At 33.9% G+C, this 18029-nt stretch overlaps 1 protein-coding gene across 6 annotated transcripts in view; it reads right to left on the bottom strand.

The window, feature by feature from the left end:
* The window catches only part of RIC1 (RIC1 homolog, RAB6A GEF complex partner 1), a 175707-nt gene that overhangs the window by 100572 nt on the left and 57106 nt on the right, over positions 1-18029 (bottom strand). For 4 of the 6 annotated variants that reach the window (XR_004350264.1, XR_004350265.1, XM_032634229.1 and 1 more), the window contains exon 3: positions 5612-5691. The exons of 1 other annotated variant lie outside the window; for it this stretch is intronic. Coding sequence is in view for 2 of the 5 variants with exons in the window: in XM_032634229.1 (XP_032490120.1) it covers positions 5612-5691 (80 nt within the window). In the remaining 3 variants the exon portion in view is untranslated. Of the gene's footprint in view, positions 1-5611; positions 5692-18029 lie in introns of those variants that run through there. One more of the 6 variants, XM_032634231.1, reaches the window with a different exon arrangement.

Raw genomic sequence — 18029 nt, 5'->3', positions numbered from 1 at the left:
GAAGCTTAAGAAAGTGGTACTATATTACAGAAACGTCTGAACCTCATCCACATATACTGGATAATTAAAGCCAGTAAGAGCATGTATAATACAAGAGAACGCATAACAAAATCCTAGGCAACAGTAAAGCATAATTTTAGGTACTATAGAGTAATTTAAGGTGTTGATTTAAACCTAATGACATCTTCATGAAGTGGATATTAACTCCATTCTTCAGATTTGTAAAATAAAACTCAAAAAAAGTAAGCAACACGATTAATCCTGAAAGCTAAGAAAAACCACTGAAAAACTGTAGAAAAATGGCAAGTTAATTTTATGTTAGAAAAATTCACTTAGGGGAAAACCACAAAAGATTAATTAATAAGATATTACAATAATCCAGGAGAAAAATGACAAAACCCAAACTAAAGCAGTGTTGCTGAGAATTAGGAAGAAGGGAAAGACATGAGGGATACAAGGTAGAATATACTGGACTTGATATAGACTGGCTATTGGAGTTATTAAGTGGTAAGAATAAATAAGCTCAAATGATGGTGCCATTTACAAAAAAAGAGAATAAACTGTAGGCCTTCCCAGGATTAGATTATTTTAAAAGCAGAATGTAATTTTTCTTTTTATACTTAATAAAAAATTTCTCCCTTCTGACTTTTTCACTGTAAGTTATTAGATAAGACCTAAAATTTATTCACAGTAATTTCTTCTTATTAACTTTCTTACCTTCTAAATCTCACCAATCCAGAATGCTCTGGCCATGGGTGTATGTTTTGTTTCCTCATCTCATTGAGAACTTTTAAAACATCATCTTCTCAGTAAAGACCCTGACCACTCTATTTCAAGTTGTTTCCCCACTTCCCATTCCCTTTCCCAGCTTTATTTTTCTGCATAGAATGTATCACCTAATTTGTAATGTATTTTACTTATTTATCACCATCTATTACAAGAATGCAGGCTGTATGAGTAGAGTTTCTTGTTGTTGTTGTTTTTCTTCTTTTTTCTTTTTTCTCTGCTGCATCCCAGTATCTAAAGCAGTCCTGGAGCCTGACAAAATTTAATACTTAAATGGACGGATGGATGACAACAATTTTTCAGAAGAGTTTTCTCAAAGAGGTAGTACTCTTTATCACCAGGCATTTTATATCATTTTTCTTAAAAAGAAAAAAAAAGCTTTTTATTTACATTATCACAAAATCAGACAGCTTTGAGTCTGATAAGAACAGTGCATAGGGCTCTATGAATCAGGCAGATCTCTTAACAATTCTGTGATTCTTTGAATTCAGGTGTCAGTCTTAGAAGTGTGGCCAACAGGGAGTGGTTTTCACTGTCCAGAATTTACAGAATAACATTGCTAATTAATCTTATTAGTAAATGCTCATGCAATTATAATGTAAGCTAATGGATACATAAAAGACGCAAAGTTGAACAGCTAAAGGTTACACATGTACTGTTACAGAATACATACATATTGAAATCAAATTACACATGCAACGTTTTGAGAAGATCAAAGGGAATCAAAAATGTTAGGATAACTAAACACACTTTGTCAAGTTCAAAAACTGAACTTAGACCAAGATATATTGTTAGAAATAACTTTCTAAATCTATAGAAGCTTAAGGGGAAAACAGCAGTTAAAGTTTATTCTCCAGAAAACTAACACTCAAAACTTACTAGCAAAAAGAAAAAAACAAATGTTATGGGGAATCTTTCACATCTCTAAGTAATTCAAACCTCTTTTATTCTCTTTGATGTAACTGAGTAAATGTTTATATCCCCTTCCTTGCAGGTTTCTCCTGCAAGAAGATTTACTTTATTGAAGTATAATTGACTTACAATGTTATGCTAGTTTCAGGTGTACAGCAAAGTGATTCAGTTGTATATATAATATATATGTGTGTATATATAATATCATATATATGTTATTTTTCAGATTTTTTTCTCTTATAGGTTATTATAACATATTGAGTATAGTTCCCAAGAAGCAGGATTTTTGAAAAAGCAAGTTGTGTTGAAGTTAGAAATTGCTAACTTCAACTAATTATTCTCTTCTTGCTTCCCACCTAGCACTAATTCATAACAGATGGTAAAAATATTGGCCTTGGGGAGGGAGTGGGACGTCTGAATTTTGATAGTTGTTTTGGAGTGATTTTTTTCAGTGAAGAAGATAATATCTTCATCTTTAATAGTTGATAATTAAATATACTGAATTTTAGTACAGTAACTTTTCTTTTTAAAAGAACACTAACCTCAATAAGGCTGGTCTCAATAAGGTGGAAAGATAGAAAGAATAAGGAGAAAAAAATCTCTGCTCTCAAAGTAGTATACATAATGATGAAATGTTTGTTGAAATTATTTTCATTATGAAATTAAATATGATTTGCAGTTTCAAGATCTACCAAACTCATATTTAAACATAAACACATGAACGTATCCTAAAGCTTAACACAAATTACTTCTGATTTATCCCTGACAGAGTTTCCTTCATTAATTGCACTGTAAGTTACAAGACATGAAAGAAAAAGCCATCAAGACGACCTTCAATGGATAAGTCCATCTACTGGCCTGTGTAACCAATATGAAGGAATATTTTAATATAGAATGGAATTTATAAAGATGCAAAGGATGAAAGAAATGGAAAATTCATTAATCAAACAATAAATGACCTAAATGACCTTTGAGGCATAAAGAGTCATTTAATATAAGACTGTAACCATTGCTGAAGCCTGACTCCCACCATCAACAGGAAGGATGTTGGAAACAACACTATGTGGAAACTCTGAAAGATTATGGGGGCATCTGACCTGTTCTAAGATGAAGCACTATGGGAAAAGAGGCAGTCTGAGGTTAAGATGCTGTCACATAATACAAGGAAGTTGAGATACTATAGAAAAACTCATGGGAGGAACTTATAAGATTTAGAGAAGAGAAGCAAGAGACAAGAGCGTTTCTAAAACTGTGAAGAGGATGACTAACCACTGGCCTCAATTATGCTGTCTCTATTCTTCAGGACTACTATAAACCACTCCAGATCATTTATCCATTTTTGGTTCCCTAACTCCCCAAATAAAACCCAAAGTAGTAGATGGCTAGATGGACACACGGGGTTGAAGTGTAGTATTGGTGGTTAATTTAAATACACAGATTTTGAAGCTACAACACTTATGTTTAGATCCTGACTGTGTCACTTACTAGTGTATGACTATGGGTGAGTTACTTAGCCATCTCTGTGCTGCAGTTTGTATAGTTACTGTACATAACTACCTCATCAGGTTGCTACAGGGATTAAGTTAGTTTGAAAAAGTGCTTAGAACAGTGTCTTGAATTGCATAAGTGTTTACAATGGCACAGATGATGATACACTCTCAAAACTAAATTTTTTTAGTTTTTAAAAATTTTTTATACAATTTTTAAAGGTTACTTTCCATTTACAGTTATTACAAAGTATTGGCTACATTCTATATTGTATAAAACATCCTTCAGCTTATCTTACACCCAATAAAAACTAAATTTTTAAAAAAACTCTCCTCAAATCAGGTTTTAAAAACCTAAACTCACATAACCCTCCAAACAACTGAAGAAAATATTTTTATTCCCATTTTATAAACAGGTTCTACAGAAAAACTAAGAAACTTACTAGACTAAAAAACTGAACTAGAAAGTAGTCTAGCAAACAAATGCATAATAGACTGATTCTAATCTGCTCTGCGAAACTGTTTCCATATAAGAGATTTTGTTTGATTTTATGTAACAGTTACTAGAAGTTAAACTCTGAAAAAAGTATATTATCAAGTTAAAAACAAAAAATATATATAATATATACAATGTATAAAATCACTTTATATATATAATCACTTAAAACATTTGAAATAAAAATTTGATGAGGGAAAAATATATTAATAATAATAGCAGCTGTCCATTATTAATTTTTCCACAAGCTAGGCACTTACCTAAACATTTAATATGCATGGTCTCATTTAATCCTATAAAATAATTACTACTGTTATCTCATTCTACAGATGAGGAAACTCAGGTTTTTAGAGGTATTTTAACTTGATAGGAGACATACAGCTGAAAAGCAGCAGAACTAACATTCAATTCCAGGTCTATCTGACACCAAAGCCTATATCCCCCCTTAATTTCTATTTATGCTGCTCTAAGGCAATACACATTTTATTGAGCCCACATATTGAAACTCAAACTCTTAAACACAGTGGAAGAACATCCAAGTTTAAAAACAAAACAAAACAATAATGCTCTTTACTTAGTTCTGTAGCTTAACATATACAGTCAAACACAGCATAGCTCATGCATTGTTGGGACTACTACTTAGTTAAGCAGTGTCCCCTGGAGCCTTAGAATTAAAAGGTAAGAAACTTCTTAAAACCTCTGGAAAACAAAAAGTGAGTCTCAAAATACTATTTCAAAACACTCTAAATATATGTAAATCATGTTGGCAAATGGAAGAAAACTGTATTTTTCACTGTTTCAAGAGATGTTATTTCCCTCCCCTGCCCACCTATTAATAGTCCCCTGCCCACCTATAATAGTTTAAAAAATAATCAAGTTAAGTACAGGTGATTCTGTTTATTGCTTTTTATTTACAAGAGAGTGTCTAAATTGAGAATTAAAATGGAGATAGTTCCTCTCATGAGAATGTTTTTACCTATTTATCTTTTGAAATCTTTCAGAGTATGTCTAAATTGAGAATTAAAATGGATGATACTTCCTCTTATGAGATTGCTTTTACCTATTTATCTTTTGAAATCTTTGTGTTTCTTAGCAATTTATATGACCCCTTCATATAAAAAATAGTAAGCCTTGGTCTTGTTTACTGCAAAATTTTCCCCCAGTTTGTTATCTGCCCTTTTAATGTTGGTCCTTTTTTTTTTTCTGTTAATTTTCAGAAATTTAAACTTTCATATAATGTAATCTATTTTCCCTTTAATTACTTATATAACTAATAACCTCTGTCTTCTATCATCTAGAAATGTGATAAATAATTCATTTATATTTTTATCCAGTTTTAATGGCTTGATCGTTTTTTAAAAAGGTGAAATACTTGAAAATTACATTACATGTTCTTTTATTTCAAAAGGTCTTTCAATAAAATGTTCTCTTGTTTCACAAGTAAGGCAAATAACAAAAAAGGAAAAAAAAACAACGCAAAACATACAGAACAACACAGATTAAAGATCAAAAGTCCAAGTTCCCTCAAATTCTAATCAAGAGGTAACCCACTGTTTGGGGTACATATTTTTTCTATGCATATACTAAAATGTACAGGAAAAAGTACGTATAGCTTACTGACACTTCACCTCTTCCCCTCATGATCTTAGCTCATACATCCCCAATAAAGACTAACGGATGCTAGATCTGGAGTATTTTAATAGTAATTCTGAATGTCCAAGAAGGGAGATAGTACATCCATCCAAGATTTTCAGACTTATTTAATTATAGAATTCTTTATTCAAGTGACAGCAGTTCAAAGACCTGGTAATCTTTAAAACAGTGTTTTGGAAATGCTGGCTTAGCACTTCAGACAACCCCAAACTGTAATGTTTTGTGAATACAAAGTATGCAAATCAAATATTTAATAAATGAAAGACAACAAACTTACTTGGGATACACTGGTTCATAAAGGTACTTGTCCCCTCTTGTAGATGTTATATGAAAAAACAAGATGTAGCCATTTGCCGTCTGAAAGATAAATTTTATTTACCATGAATTAAAGGGTAAGGCTATGACTGTAATCTTAATTTTATATATTCTTACTTTGAAAACACTTCAAGAACCCCCTTTTGAAGAGCTATAGCTTAATTATGCAAATAAAAAATCTTTGTTTCAATATAATCCATCTTGTTTAAAGTAACTCATGAAAGGGATTTACAGATTTCAAAATATTTCGTAGGTAATTGAAATCAATAGTTCATAACATGCTGTAGACATTAATATTCTAAAATAACTTTATTATTCAATAATAGATGATTATTTTGCAAAATATACAGAACATTTTAAACTCTGGAATAATACGGCAAATAATTTTTCTGAGTTTTTAAAGCAATTATGTCACCAAATAGTAAGTATGATGAAATTCTTGACTCTACTCAAAGTTTATATAGTGTAACTTCAGAATAACATATTTTATACATTTCAAAATCAATCAATTAGCCTCTGATTTACTACAAAATATATCAAGAAAGAAGTAAAAACAGAGTAAACCTCCAACTTAAAAAATTTGAACATCAGCTTATTTTTCTAAGTTAATAAAATGTTTTAAAAATATAAACTGTATTAAGTGAAGTAAGTCAGAAAGAGAAAGACAAATACCATATGATATCACTTATATATGTAATCTAAAATATGACACAAATGAACTTATCTACAAAACAGAAACAGACTCACAGACATAGAGAACAGACTTGTGGCTGCCGGGGGATGGGGGGGTGGAGGGGATGGATTGCGAGTTTGGGATTAGCAGATGCAAACATGTTATGCATAGAACGGATGAACAACAAGGTCCTACCGTACAGCACAGGGAAATATAGTCAATATCTTGTGATAAACCATAATGGAAAAGAATATTAAAAAAAGTATATATATGTATAAGAATCACTTTTCTGTACAGGAGAAATTAACACACATTGTAAATCAACTATATTTCAATTAAAATATATATATAAATATTAAAACAAACAGTGCCATCATATGATCATGGCACATATCTGACTTGTAAAGCTCAAACACCAATTTTACATTTATATAAATACAGAAAATACAATATTTAGCTTTTTCTAAACAAACACTTTCAGGCATTAACAGAGTGAAGTGGCAATGTTTTACCCAAACTTCTTTATATTCACATTGAATTCTTATCATTTTAGGGGCAGGAGGGCTTTTACCCACAGTAGAACTAAAGAAACTGAAAAAATTATTCAAAGTTTCAAGTTTCTTTCCAGTACTGGTTTTCTGTTTTTCACATAAAGGAATGCCAGAGGAAATACTCAATTTCTTCAGCAAAGCCAGGTGTTTTGTTTCTAAGCTATAAACTTTAATATTTTAATGTATTCCAAAACTCTAATTCAACATATTGGGATACAAAAGAAAAAAGGTTAAAATCCTTCAGAAAAGATCATCATTCTAATTACTCATGTGCAATTTTTTATTCTTCTAATGTGAAAACTATGAGATCAAAAAGAAAATGGATTCAAATCAAACCATATTGAAAGTTTCAGACATCATGACCCCTATATAGATTAGTGACTGTTTAAAATGTGTAAACTCTACTGTTACAGGGGCTAGAAAAGTAAAATAATACGGTCTAGTACTTAGATGAATAACATATAACCACTGTCTGAATATCAGTCACTCGAGGTCAAAAGTTCAACATTTCAGAATATCAAATGCTAATAATGTACTCAGAATTTTAACAAGTGCTTAGAAGACTATAATGCCAGGAAAAACACAGCATCACTTTGCACCAGCATTTAGAAATTTTATACAGACAGTATACTAGATCAAATTACAAATAATGGCTTGATTTACTATTTTGGTGTTCTGTATCAATGATCTTTACCAAGTTTCTATGGCTTTGCATGTATATTAAATGCTATTTATTTCCAGATCTCAATGACATTCATCAGTGATAATTTCATGAACAGTCCTGCCTTTGAACAACTTTAAAAGTTTTGGTAAAAAAAAAAAAAAAAAAGTTTTGGTAGTAAAAACATGATCATCCTTAAAAAGTAGCATCTTTGTGTATCTATACCAAAAGAGTTTTTATGCAGTGTTATGATGGCCCTTCTCTTCCTATCCCCAAAATACTGCAAAGAAGTATATTAACTAATGCTTACTCTGTGGGCAACAATACCAATACCTGCTTCGAGTATACATCCATAAACACACGCACACACCCCAAAACTAACTTTTCTAAGTTAATGAAAAGACAAAATAAAGAACTTCGAAGTTCTCTTTCCTGTTATCATCCCTATCTTAACAATATTTTTTTCTTTCTCCAAAGTATATTACTGAATTATGTGCCTTTAATTACAGAGGCCCAACAATCTGTAGGCAACTTATATGACAAGTCCCTTTCTTTTGTCTATCCATGAATTAGGGCCATAAGGTCATAAGGATAAAGGTATTGAGAGGATAAAAGAAAATCACTACTTAAATAGAGGATGGAAGAGAGAGACTTGTCTCTACTAATGCTACTTAGAAGAAAAAGAACTAGAAACAATAATGTAAAACGATATTAATAATGCAACAAATTATCAGAGAGGTATGAATATTAAAGTTTCACATCATTTATTTCAATTGCAAATCTAGTAACAGAGCTTTTAAAAAACCATGCAAACTACCTCACCTAATTCCACATTTTAAAAAGAAGAGATTGAATTCTACAGGTGGTGGTGGTAGTTGATATGGTTATCATTATTCTTATTATTATTAACTGCCTGTTTCTATTCTGCTTTGTTTGGGCATTTGGGAAGTTTTCACTTGCCACCCCAAATTAAATGTATTTTTAAATTACTTTATGACTGATGCATGACATATATATTACAAATAGTAAATTTCTATAAACAGGAGTAATTTAAATCTAACCATGTCATGAGACAAATCAACTGCTATATATAACTAATGCTTAACCTGTAGGCAGCATCCCAATACTTTCCTCTACCAACCCAAATACTTTTTTGTACACGAATTCACCAGATACTATAGAATTCCAAGTCATAGTGCATTTCTTCCTCAGCATATACCATTTTTACCATAAAGAATAGGACAGATTTATGCATCTGGCTCCAATGACTTGAATAATGGCATCACAGAGATTTCTGTTAATAACTTAAGAGAGAAGGATTTGATGATTTAGAGATGTATCTTCTATCCCAACATACTGTCATATCAGGTTTCAAATAAGGCTGATAACAGACTAGCATTTTTTAATTCTTTACACTGGTTTATAAATGATGTTCTGTTTTTAGCTTTATTGTTTTGTTATACATGTTCAAGTATATAAAATTACTCACCCCAAAGCATACTAAGATAATGATCTAACACTTTTGTATACACTTTCAGACTTTGTACATTCATACCTATGAATATATTTAAATGAAAAATAACAAAAATGGTTATAAATAACACATTCTCTCAAAGATAGGTGAAGAATATCTTTTGATACAAATAGTCCTCAAAAATTATTATATTATTACTAGTTCTATCACATTGTTTTATATCAGAATACTTAAAAAAAAAAAAGACTTCTGCTTCCAACGAAGATGGATTAAGCTGAAGTCAATTTGTGCTCCCATCTGAAACAGACAACCAAAAAGCAAACAAAATATATGAAACAATGGTTTTCAAAACACTGACAAGCAATGAAGGCTAGTGATCCCTGACAGATGGAAAACAACTGAGGTGAGTTCTATGATTGTTCCAGCTTACTCTCTTGAGTTTCCAGGTCACAGCACTGAGAAGGGGAATAGAGACAGAGCCTGGCAGACTCCCTGAGTTGAGAAGATGATGTTGAGAGTCCAGGAAGATCAAGGCACTAACAAAATTTATATGACAGAATACCAGAGACAAGAGAGCTGCATGGAGAAAGAATCAAAGAGCACCAATAAGCACATGCATGTGAGGATACTACCAAGGCAGAACAGAAACCAAAAGCATTAGTAAAGGGAACAGTGCATGGTGCTCCAACTGTCCTGAAAACAGTCCCTGTCCCACCAGCAAGACTGAGGAAACTCATAACACACAGGGCATTGATTAGAATGCTCAGGAAGGTAGCCCTCAGGTATGGCTGTGGTAAACTGACTTGTTTTTTGTTTTTTTTGGGTTTGTGTTTTTTTCTGCGTTACGCGGGCCTCTCACTGTTGTGGCCTGTCCCGTTGTGGAGCACAGGCTCCAGACGTGCAGGCTCAGCGGCCATGGCTCACGGGCCCAACCGCTCCACGGCATGTGGGATCTTCCCGGACCGGGGCACGAACCCGTGTCCCCTGCATCGGCAGGCGGACTCTCAACCACTGCGCCACCAGGGAAGCCCTAAATTGACTTTTTAAACAAGAATAATAGCAATGTATGTTGGGGTCTTACCATATATAAAAATAAAACATGTATAATATATGTTCCTTCACCCCAACAGAATTAAACTAGAAATTGATGACAGAAGATTTCTGGAGAACTCTCAAATATTTTGAAACTAAATAATATGCTTGTAGGGCTTCCCTGGTGGCGCAGTGGTTGAGAGTCCACCTGCTGATGCAGGGGACACGGGTTCGTGCCCCGGTCCGGGAAGATCCCACATGCCGCGGAGCGGCTGGGCCCGTGAGCCATGGCCACTGAGCCTGCGTGTCCGGAGCCTGTGCTCCGCAACGGGAGAGGCCACAATGGTGAGAGCCCTGCATACCGAAAAATAATAATAATAATAATATGCTTGTAAATAATTCATGAATAAAAGAAGAAATCAAGACAGAAATTTAGAAAAATACAGGATACTAAAATTTGTGGGGTGTTATTACAGCAGTACTTAAGGGAAATTTTATAGCTTCAAATACCTGTATTAGAAAAAAAGAAAAATGCCAAATCGGTGACCTTGGGTTCTACTTTAAACAAGAAACAGATGAGCAAATGAAACCCAAAGTAAATAAATTAAAAAAAATACAGGAAATAATACAGATCAGCATAGAAATCAGTGAAGTAGAAAATAAAAATAAAATCAATGAAATTAAAATCTGTTTGTTTTTTTTTAAAGATCATTAAAATCGATATACTTCTAGTCATACCGTCCAGGAAAAAAAGAAAGAAAATAACCACTATCAGAAATGAGAGAGGTGACATCACTACATATTCTACAGATATTAAAAGAATAACAAGGGAGTACTGTGAATAACTTTATGACAGTAAATTTCCAGCTTGGATGAAATGGATGGGTTCCTTTAAAGACACAAACTATTAAAACTTACTGAAAAGAAAGAGGTACCCTACATAGGCTTATATCTACTAAAGAAATTGAAATTTCAATTAAAATCCTTTCCACAAAGCAGAACAAAACTCTAGGCCCACATGCTATCACTGGTGAATTCTATCAAATACTTAGAAAAGAGATATCAATTCGACACAAACTCTTCTAGAAAACCAACAAAGAGGGAACACTTTTGATCACATTTTATGAGGCCAGCAATTACCCTCATACTAAAAGAAGACAAAGACATTATGAGGAAAAGAAACTATAAGCCAGTATCGCTTATTAACACAGATGTAAAATTTATAAATAGTTTTAGCAAATTAAATCTAACAATTTATTAATACATCATAAGTAAATGGGGTTTATCCAGGAATGCAGGGTTGGTTTAACATTCAAGAATCTATAAATGTAATTTACCATATTAACAAACTAAAAAAGAAAAATAGTCTGATAGTCTCAATAAGTGCAGGAAAGACATTAGAAAAAGTCCAATATAACATTACTAATTAAAAATTTTCAGCAAATTAATGAGAGGGTTAACTTCCACAACTTGATAAAGGGGATTTACAAAATATCTATAACATGATTCTTCTTTTTTTAATATTTATTTATTTATCTTTGGCTGCACTGGGTCTCTGTTGCTGTGCATGGGCTTTCTCTAGTTGCAGCGAGCGGAGGCTACTCTTCGTTGCGGTGTGCAGGCTTCTCCTTGCGGTGGCTTCTCTTGTTGAGGAGCATGGGCTCTAGGCATGCGGGTTTCAGTAGTTGTGGCACACGGGCTCAGTCGCTCTAGCTTGTGGGCTCCAGAGCGCAGGTTCACTAGTTGTGGCGCACGGGCTCAGTTGCTCTGCAGCATGTGGGATCTTCCCGGGCCAGGGCTTGAACCCGTGCTCCCTGCATTGGCAGGTGGATTCTTAACCACTGTGCCACCAGGAAAGCCCCATAACATGATTCTTAATAGTAAAAGACTAAATGCTTTCCTCCTATTCAAAATTGTACTGGACAGTCTAACCAATAAAATCAGGCAAGAAAAAGAAAAAGGATTCAGATTGGAAAGGTAAAAAGTAAAACTGTTTTATGACGTCTCTGTCTATACAGAAAATCTGGCAGAAATCTACAAAAACGGTACTAGAATAACTGAGTTTAGCACGGTTGCAAGATACAAGATCAATAGAAAAATCAACTGCATTTCTATATACTACCAGTGAACAATCAGAAAATTAAAATACTGTTTTCAAAAACATCAAAAAATATAAAATACTTTGGGATAAACCTGGCAAAAGATGTGAAATACTTGTACACTGATAACAAAACATTGACAAAGTTTAAAATATCTAAATAAAGGAAGAGATATATGTTGTTCACAGGTCAGAAGATTCAATACTGCTAAGATGACAACTCCCCCCAAATGGATCCACATATCCAATGCAATGCCAGTCAAAATCTCAGCAGGTATTTTCATAGAAACCGACAAGCTGATGCTAAAATTCATACAGAAACAGAAGGTCCTAAAACACTGAAAACAACTTTGAAAACAAAGAACAAAGTTGAAAAAGTAACACATTGTGATTTCAAAAATTATTACAAAGCTAGAGTAATCAAAAGTAATACTGGGGCTTCCCTGGTGGCGCAGTGGTTGAGAGTCCGCCTGCCGATGCAGGGGACATGGGTTCGTGCCCCGGTCCGGGAAGATCCCACATGCCGTGGAGCGGCTGGTCCCGTGAGCCATGGCCGCTGGGCCTGCGCGTCCGGAGCCTGTGCTCCGGCAAAGGGAGAGGCCACAACAGTGAGAGGCCCGTGTACCGCAAAAAAAAAAAAAAAAAAAAAAAAAAAAAAAAGTAATACTGTATTAACACAGACAAATATATCATGGAACTGAATAGAGAACACAGACAAAACCCCACATACATGTGGACAACAGATTTATGACACAGATGCAAAAGAAATGCAGTATAGAAAGGATAACCTTTTCAACAAACGGTGCTGGAACAACTGAATATCAATATGCAAACAATTAACTTAGATCTATATCCTGCACCATATATAAAAATTAATTCAACATATATCAGAGACCTAAATATAAAACCTAAATCATAAGACTTCTAGAAGAAAGCACAGGAAGAAGATAAGAGCCATTAAAAAATAAACTAATGAACCAGACATCATCAAAATTAAGTACTTCACGCATTCAAAAAAGTGTTAAGAGGATGAAAAGACAAGTAACATACTAGGAGAAATTCTTCGTAAAGCATATGTGTAATAAGGGACTTGAATCCAAAATACACTAAGAACTCTAGAAACTCAACAATAAGAAAGCAAAGAACCCAATAAATAAAATGGGCGAATGATCTGAAAAGACACTTTACCACAGAAAACACACATGGCAAATAAACAAATGAAAAGATGTTCAACATCATTAGTTATTAGAGAAATGTAAATTAAAACTATAATGGGATACCACCACACAGCCATTAGAATAGCTAAAATTAAAAAGGCACACCTTAGGTTGGCAAAGAGGAATGAGAACTCTTGTACCCTGCTGGTAGGAATGTAAAGTGGTACAACTACTTCATAAAAAGTTTAGCGTGTCCTTAAAAAGTTAAACATAAGGGACCTACCTTACGATCTAGCTGTTCCATTCATGGCTATTTACCCAAGACAAAAGGAAATATATGCCCATATAAAGATTTGTACATGAATGTTCATAGCACTTTTATTTAAAATAGCCCAAAACTATAAACAACTCAAATGCCCATCAACAGATAAATGGATAAACCAACTGTGTTATATTCAATAAGATACTCAGCATTAACTACTGATCCATGACAACATGCATGAATCTCAAAATAATTATGCTGAGTAAAAGAAATTAGAAAAATGTCATAGCACATATTGTATGATTCCATTTGTTTAAAACTCTAGTAATCTGTAGTGACAGAAAGCAAATCAATAACTGGTTTTAGAGGGAGGTGAATCATGGCAGGATGGAGGAATTACAAAAGGGTACAAGGAAACCTGTAATGGATCTGTTCACTATCTTGACTAGTTATGGTTTCAAAATTTATCTAATTGTACATTTCAAACATGTGCAATTTATTGTATATCAACTGTACTTCAATAAAGCTATTTAGAAAAGAGGAATGGAAGTGATGGTTCGACTTAGAAACTTCTGCTTCTTGAAAAGCTTCTACCATCACAAGAAAGGCCTTATCTAGCCTACTGGAAAATAAGAGGTCACAAAGAAAACCAGAACAGACAGCTACAGTCAACTATCAGATATGTAACTAAGGGGCTATCCAGCATCAGTGGAGCTGTCAAATGACTGTAGCCACATCAGTACTAGAGGTGAGATCAGGAGAACCATTTGACCAAACCCAGAGCAAATCACAGAATGAGAGTAAACAAATGGCTGTTTTGAGCCACCATTTTGAAGATAATGGTTAAGTGTAAAAAATAACAACCCTAACAAAAATAGTATAATTTAAGGAAGTATAAATAGTATAATTTAAAGACACCAAGTTATGGAGACAAGAGCAAAATTCAAAGAGATCCAGGAGAATAGCAGAGTAATCACTTCCAAAACAGTGTCTGGTCACACCAAGATGGGAAAAAAAAAGAAAAAAAAAAGAGAGATGAATGGGTACTATTTAGAACACTGTACTCCTCTACAATTTGCTGTATTCCACTCTCTTATAATACTTTGCTTTCAGCTATTATTTGGTGACTCAATACATTAACATGCTGGGAAGGGGAAAAAAATCACAATGAAACAACAGGAATTCTAAATTAAACTGATGTCTTTCCCTTATTCATAAATAAGTTATATTCTAATTCATGTCACAGTAACTCATGTTGTGGCAAAACAATCTACATTTCCATTTAGCTGGGTGTGAAAGAGACTATTAAGAGTAGCAATGAGAAATAGAGTTGGAATGGCAGGTTGAGGCCAGATCACAAGATGCTCTGAATACTAGGCTAAGAAGTTTGGAACACATTTTGAATGCAATGGGAAGCCACCAAAAGGTTTAAAGTAAGAATAATATAAGTGGGACTTCCTTGGTGGTCCAGTGGCTAAGACTCCAAGTTCCCAGTGCAGAGGGCCCGGGTTTGATCCCTGGTCAGGGAACTAGATTCCACATGCCTCAACTAAGAGTTCACATGCCTCAACTAAAGACCCCCGCATTGCTGCAACTAAAGATCCCACATGCTGCAACCAAGATCCCGTGTGCCGCAACTAAGACCCGGCACAGCCAAATAAATAAATAAATATTTAAAAAAAATAAGAGCTGTGATTCAGAAATAGCTATGCATAATTTAGATGCATTTCAAGTAGACAAAAAATGTAACTGAAAGTTCTGAGTTCTAGGCAATCTACAAAAGATACTAAAAGCCTGTGCTAAGGCAATGACAATGAGAATAAAGAGAAGAGGATGGCAGTAAACTAGAGACAGGACTTAGCAAAATACTGGTGATTGGATGGGAACACAGAACCAAGGGACTCCAGGTTTTTTCCTATTATAAGCAAAGCCTCAATAAAAATACTTATGCATATGCCTCAATATGCTGGTGCTACTATTTGCCAGATAGAGTCCTAGAAATGAGACAGTACTTCAAATTCATTTTAATGTTCCTTGCGCATGGATATACATCAATTGTCTAAAACTGAGGAAAACTGTAAGGATATTTATGGTCTGGTAACATGTCTACAAAAATGATATTCTACTTCTGATGCTCAGAGAATACACACTCCCAAAAGCTATGGGCCAATTCTTAAACTGGTAAAGGATTTTCTTTCTCACACCCCATTAAAAAACAGTGTCAGTGAGATTTCTTTCTAAGGTACAAGTTGATAAGGAGGTGACTGTAGTTCTGTTGATGATACAGTACTAGAATTTTTAATATAACTGACATGTCAGAGCATACAATGACTATACCTGGGAATCAGGGGGAAGGCCATAAGAAAATTAAATGGGGATGACTGCTTTGGCTTTGACTTAATGTGCAGAAAGAGAGTGATGCCGTATTGCTCTATATAGGTCATACAACTGTATATCCTTCTCACACAGTCGATCAATGATTTTTTTTGTAGAAGCAAATTTCAAATCGTCTCCTAGATTCAGCTTTATTCCATAATAGCTAGTACGATTAAACAACCATGCTAACAGAGAAAGGCAGCAAGGCAAAATTATTAAGACTTTCAAATTCTAGAACCAGCCTTCATGGGTTAGAATCCCATTATCAGTGATGTGATCTTAGGCACATAGTATTTATGTAATCTGGGGCAGGTGCTTTAACCTGTCTACCATAGTTAGCTCTACTATATGGTGGAAGCAATAAAATTACCTACCTTTAGAGGAGTGTTTGTTTTATGTATTCAGGTGTTCCTATATGGGTGCATACATGTTAACATATGATATCCTCTTCTTATATTAATCCTTTTATCATTGTATAGTGTCCTTTTCTGTCTTTCTTTATGGCCTTTGCTTTGAAGTCTATTTTGTCTGATACGAGTATTGCTACCCCCACTTTCCTGTCATGTCCATTTGCATGAAGTATCTTTTTCCATCCCCTCATTTTCAGTCTATGTGTTTCTTTTACCCTAAAGTGGGTCTCTTGTAGGCAGCATGCTATAGGTTCTTGTTTTGTTATCCAGTCTGCCACTCTCTGTCTTTTGATCATTTAGTCCATTGACATTTAAAGTAATTACTGATAAGTAGATATGTTTTTACTGCCATTTTAAACCTTGTTTTCCAGTTGATTTTGTATTTGTCTTTTGTTCCTTTCTTCTTTTTGTTTTTCCTTTTGTGGTTTGACAGTTTTCTTTTGTATTATCCTTGAGTTCTTTTCTTTTTATTTTTTTGTAATCTATTGTGTGTTTTTGATTCGTGGTTACCTTGATTTTCAAATATGTTAACCCATTACTATATCTCCTTGCTTTAGACAGGTAGTCATATAAGTTCAAACACATTCTAAAAGATCTGTATTTTCTTACTCCCCTCCCCTACATTTTGTGACTCTAATGTCCTATTTTACATCTTCATGTTATCCTCTTGCCATTCATTGTAATTATAATCACTTTCACAAAATTTTTTGATTTTTTTAAAAATCTATGTACTGGCTTCCTTAAGTGATCAAACAATCCCTTTATGTACTTGCCTTTCCTATTGTGATTTCTCTTTCTATAGTCTTGCTTCTTTTCTATTTACAAAAGACCTTTCAATATTTCTTTTAGGATAGGTTTAGTATTGCTGTATTCTTTTAGTTTTTGCTTGTCTGGGAAATTCTTTATCTCCCCTTCTACTCTAAATGATAATTTTGCTGGGTACAGTATCCTAGGTTGCAGATTTTTCCCTTTCATGACTTTGAATATATCTTGCCACTCCCTTATGGCTTGCAAAGTTTCTGTAGAGAAATCAGCTGATAGCCTATGGGGGTTCCCTTGTAACTGACTGACTGTTTTTCTCTTGATGCCTTAAGAATCCTCCCTTTATCTTTAAATTCTGACATTTTAATTATAACATGTCTCAGTGTAGGTCTGTTTTAGTTCATTTTGTTTGCAACCCTCTGTGCTTCCTGTACCTAGATATCTGTTTCCTTCTTTAGATTTGGAAAGTTTTCAGCCATAATTTCTTCAAATATACTTTCAATCCTCTTTTCTCTTTCTTCTCCTGGGATCCCTATTATGCGTAGATTGGAATGCTTAACATTACCCCATAGATCTCGTATGTTGCTTTCAATTTTTTTTTTCATTTGTCTTTCTGTCTGCTGTTCTGATTGGGTGATTTCTGTTATTCTATCATCCAGATCACTTATTCATTCTTCTGCCTTATTTAGTCCACTGTTCATTGCCTTTAACTCAGTTTTTATCTTGGCAATTGAACTGTCTAATTTTGACTGGCTCCTCTTTATAGTTTCTAGTTCCTTGCTACAGTGATCTGCATTTCTATCAATAATCTTTCTTAATTTCTTCCGCATTTTTATTACCTCCTTTTTCAACTCAGTGTTTGGTAGAATGGAGAGGTTTCTTTCATTTTGTGTTCTTTCAGGGGATTTCTCTTGTTCTTTTAAT

The sequence above is a fragment of the Phocoena sinus genome, chromosome 6, assembly GCF_008692025.1.
Source record: "Phocoena sinus isolate mPhoSin1 chromosome 6, mPhoSin1.pri, whole genome shotgun sequence".
Classification (NCBI taxonomy): Eukaryota; Metazoa; Chordata; class Mammalia; order Artiodactyla; family Phocoenidae; genus Phocoena; species Phocoena sinus.
This window is presented reverse-complemented; position numbering and strand designations above follow the sequence as displayed.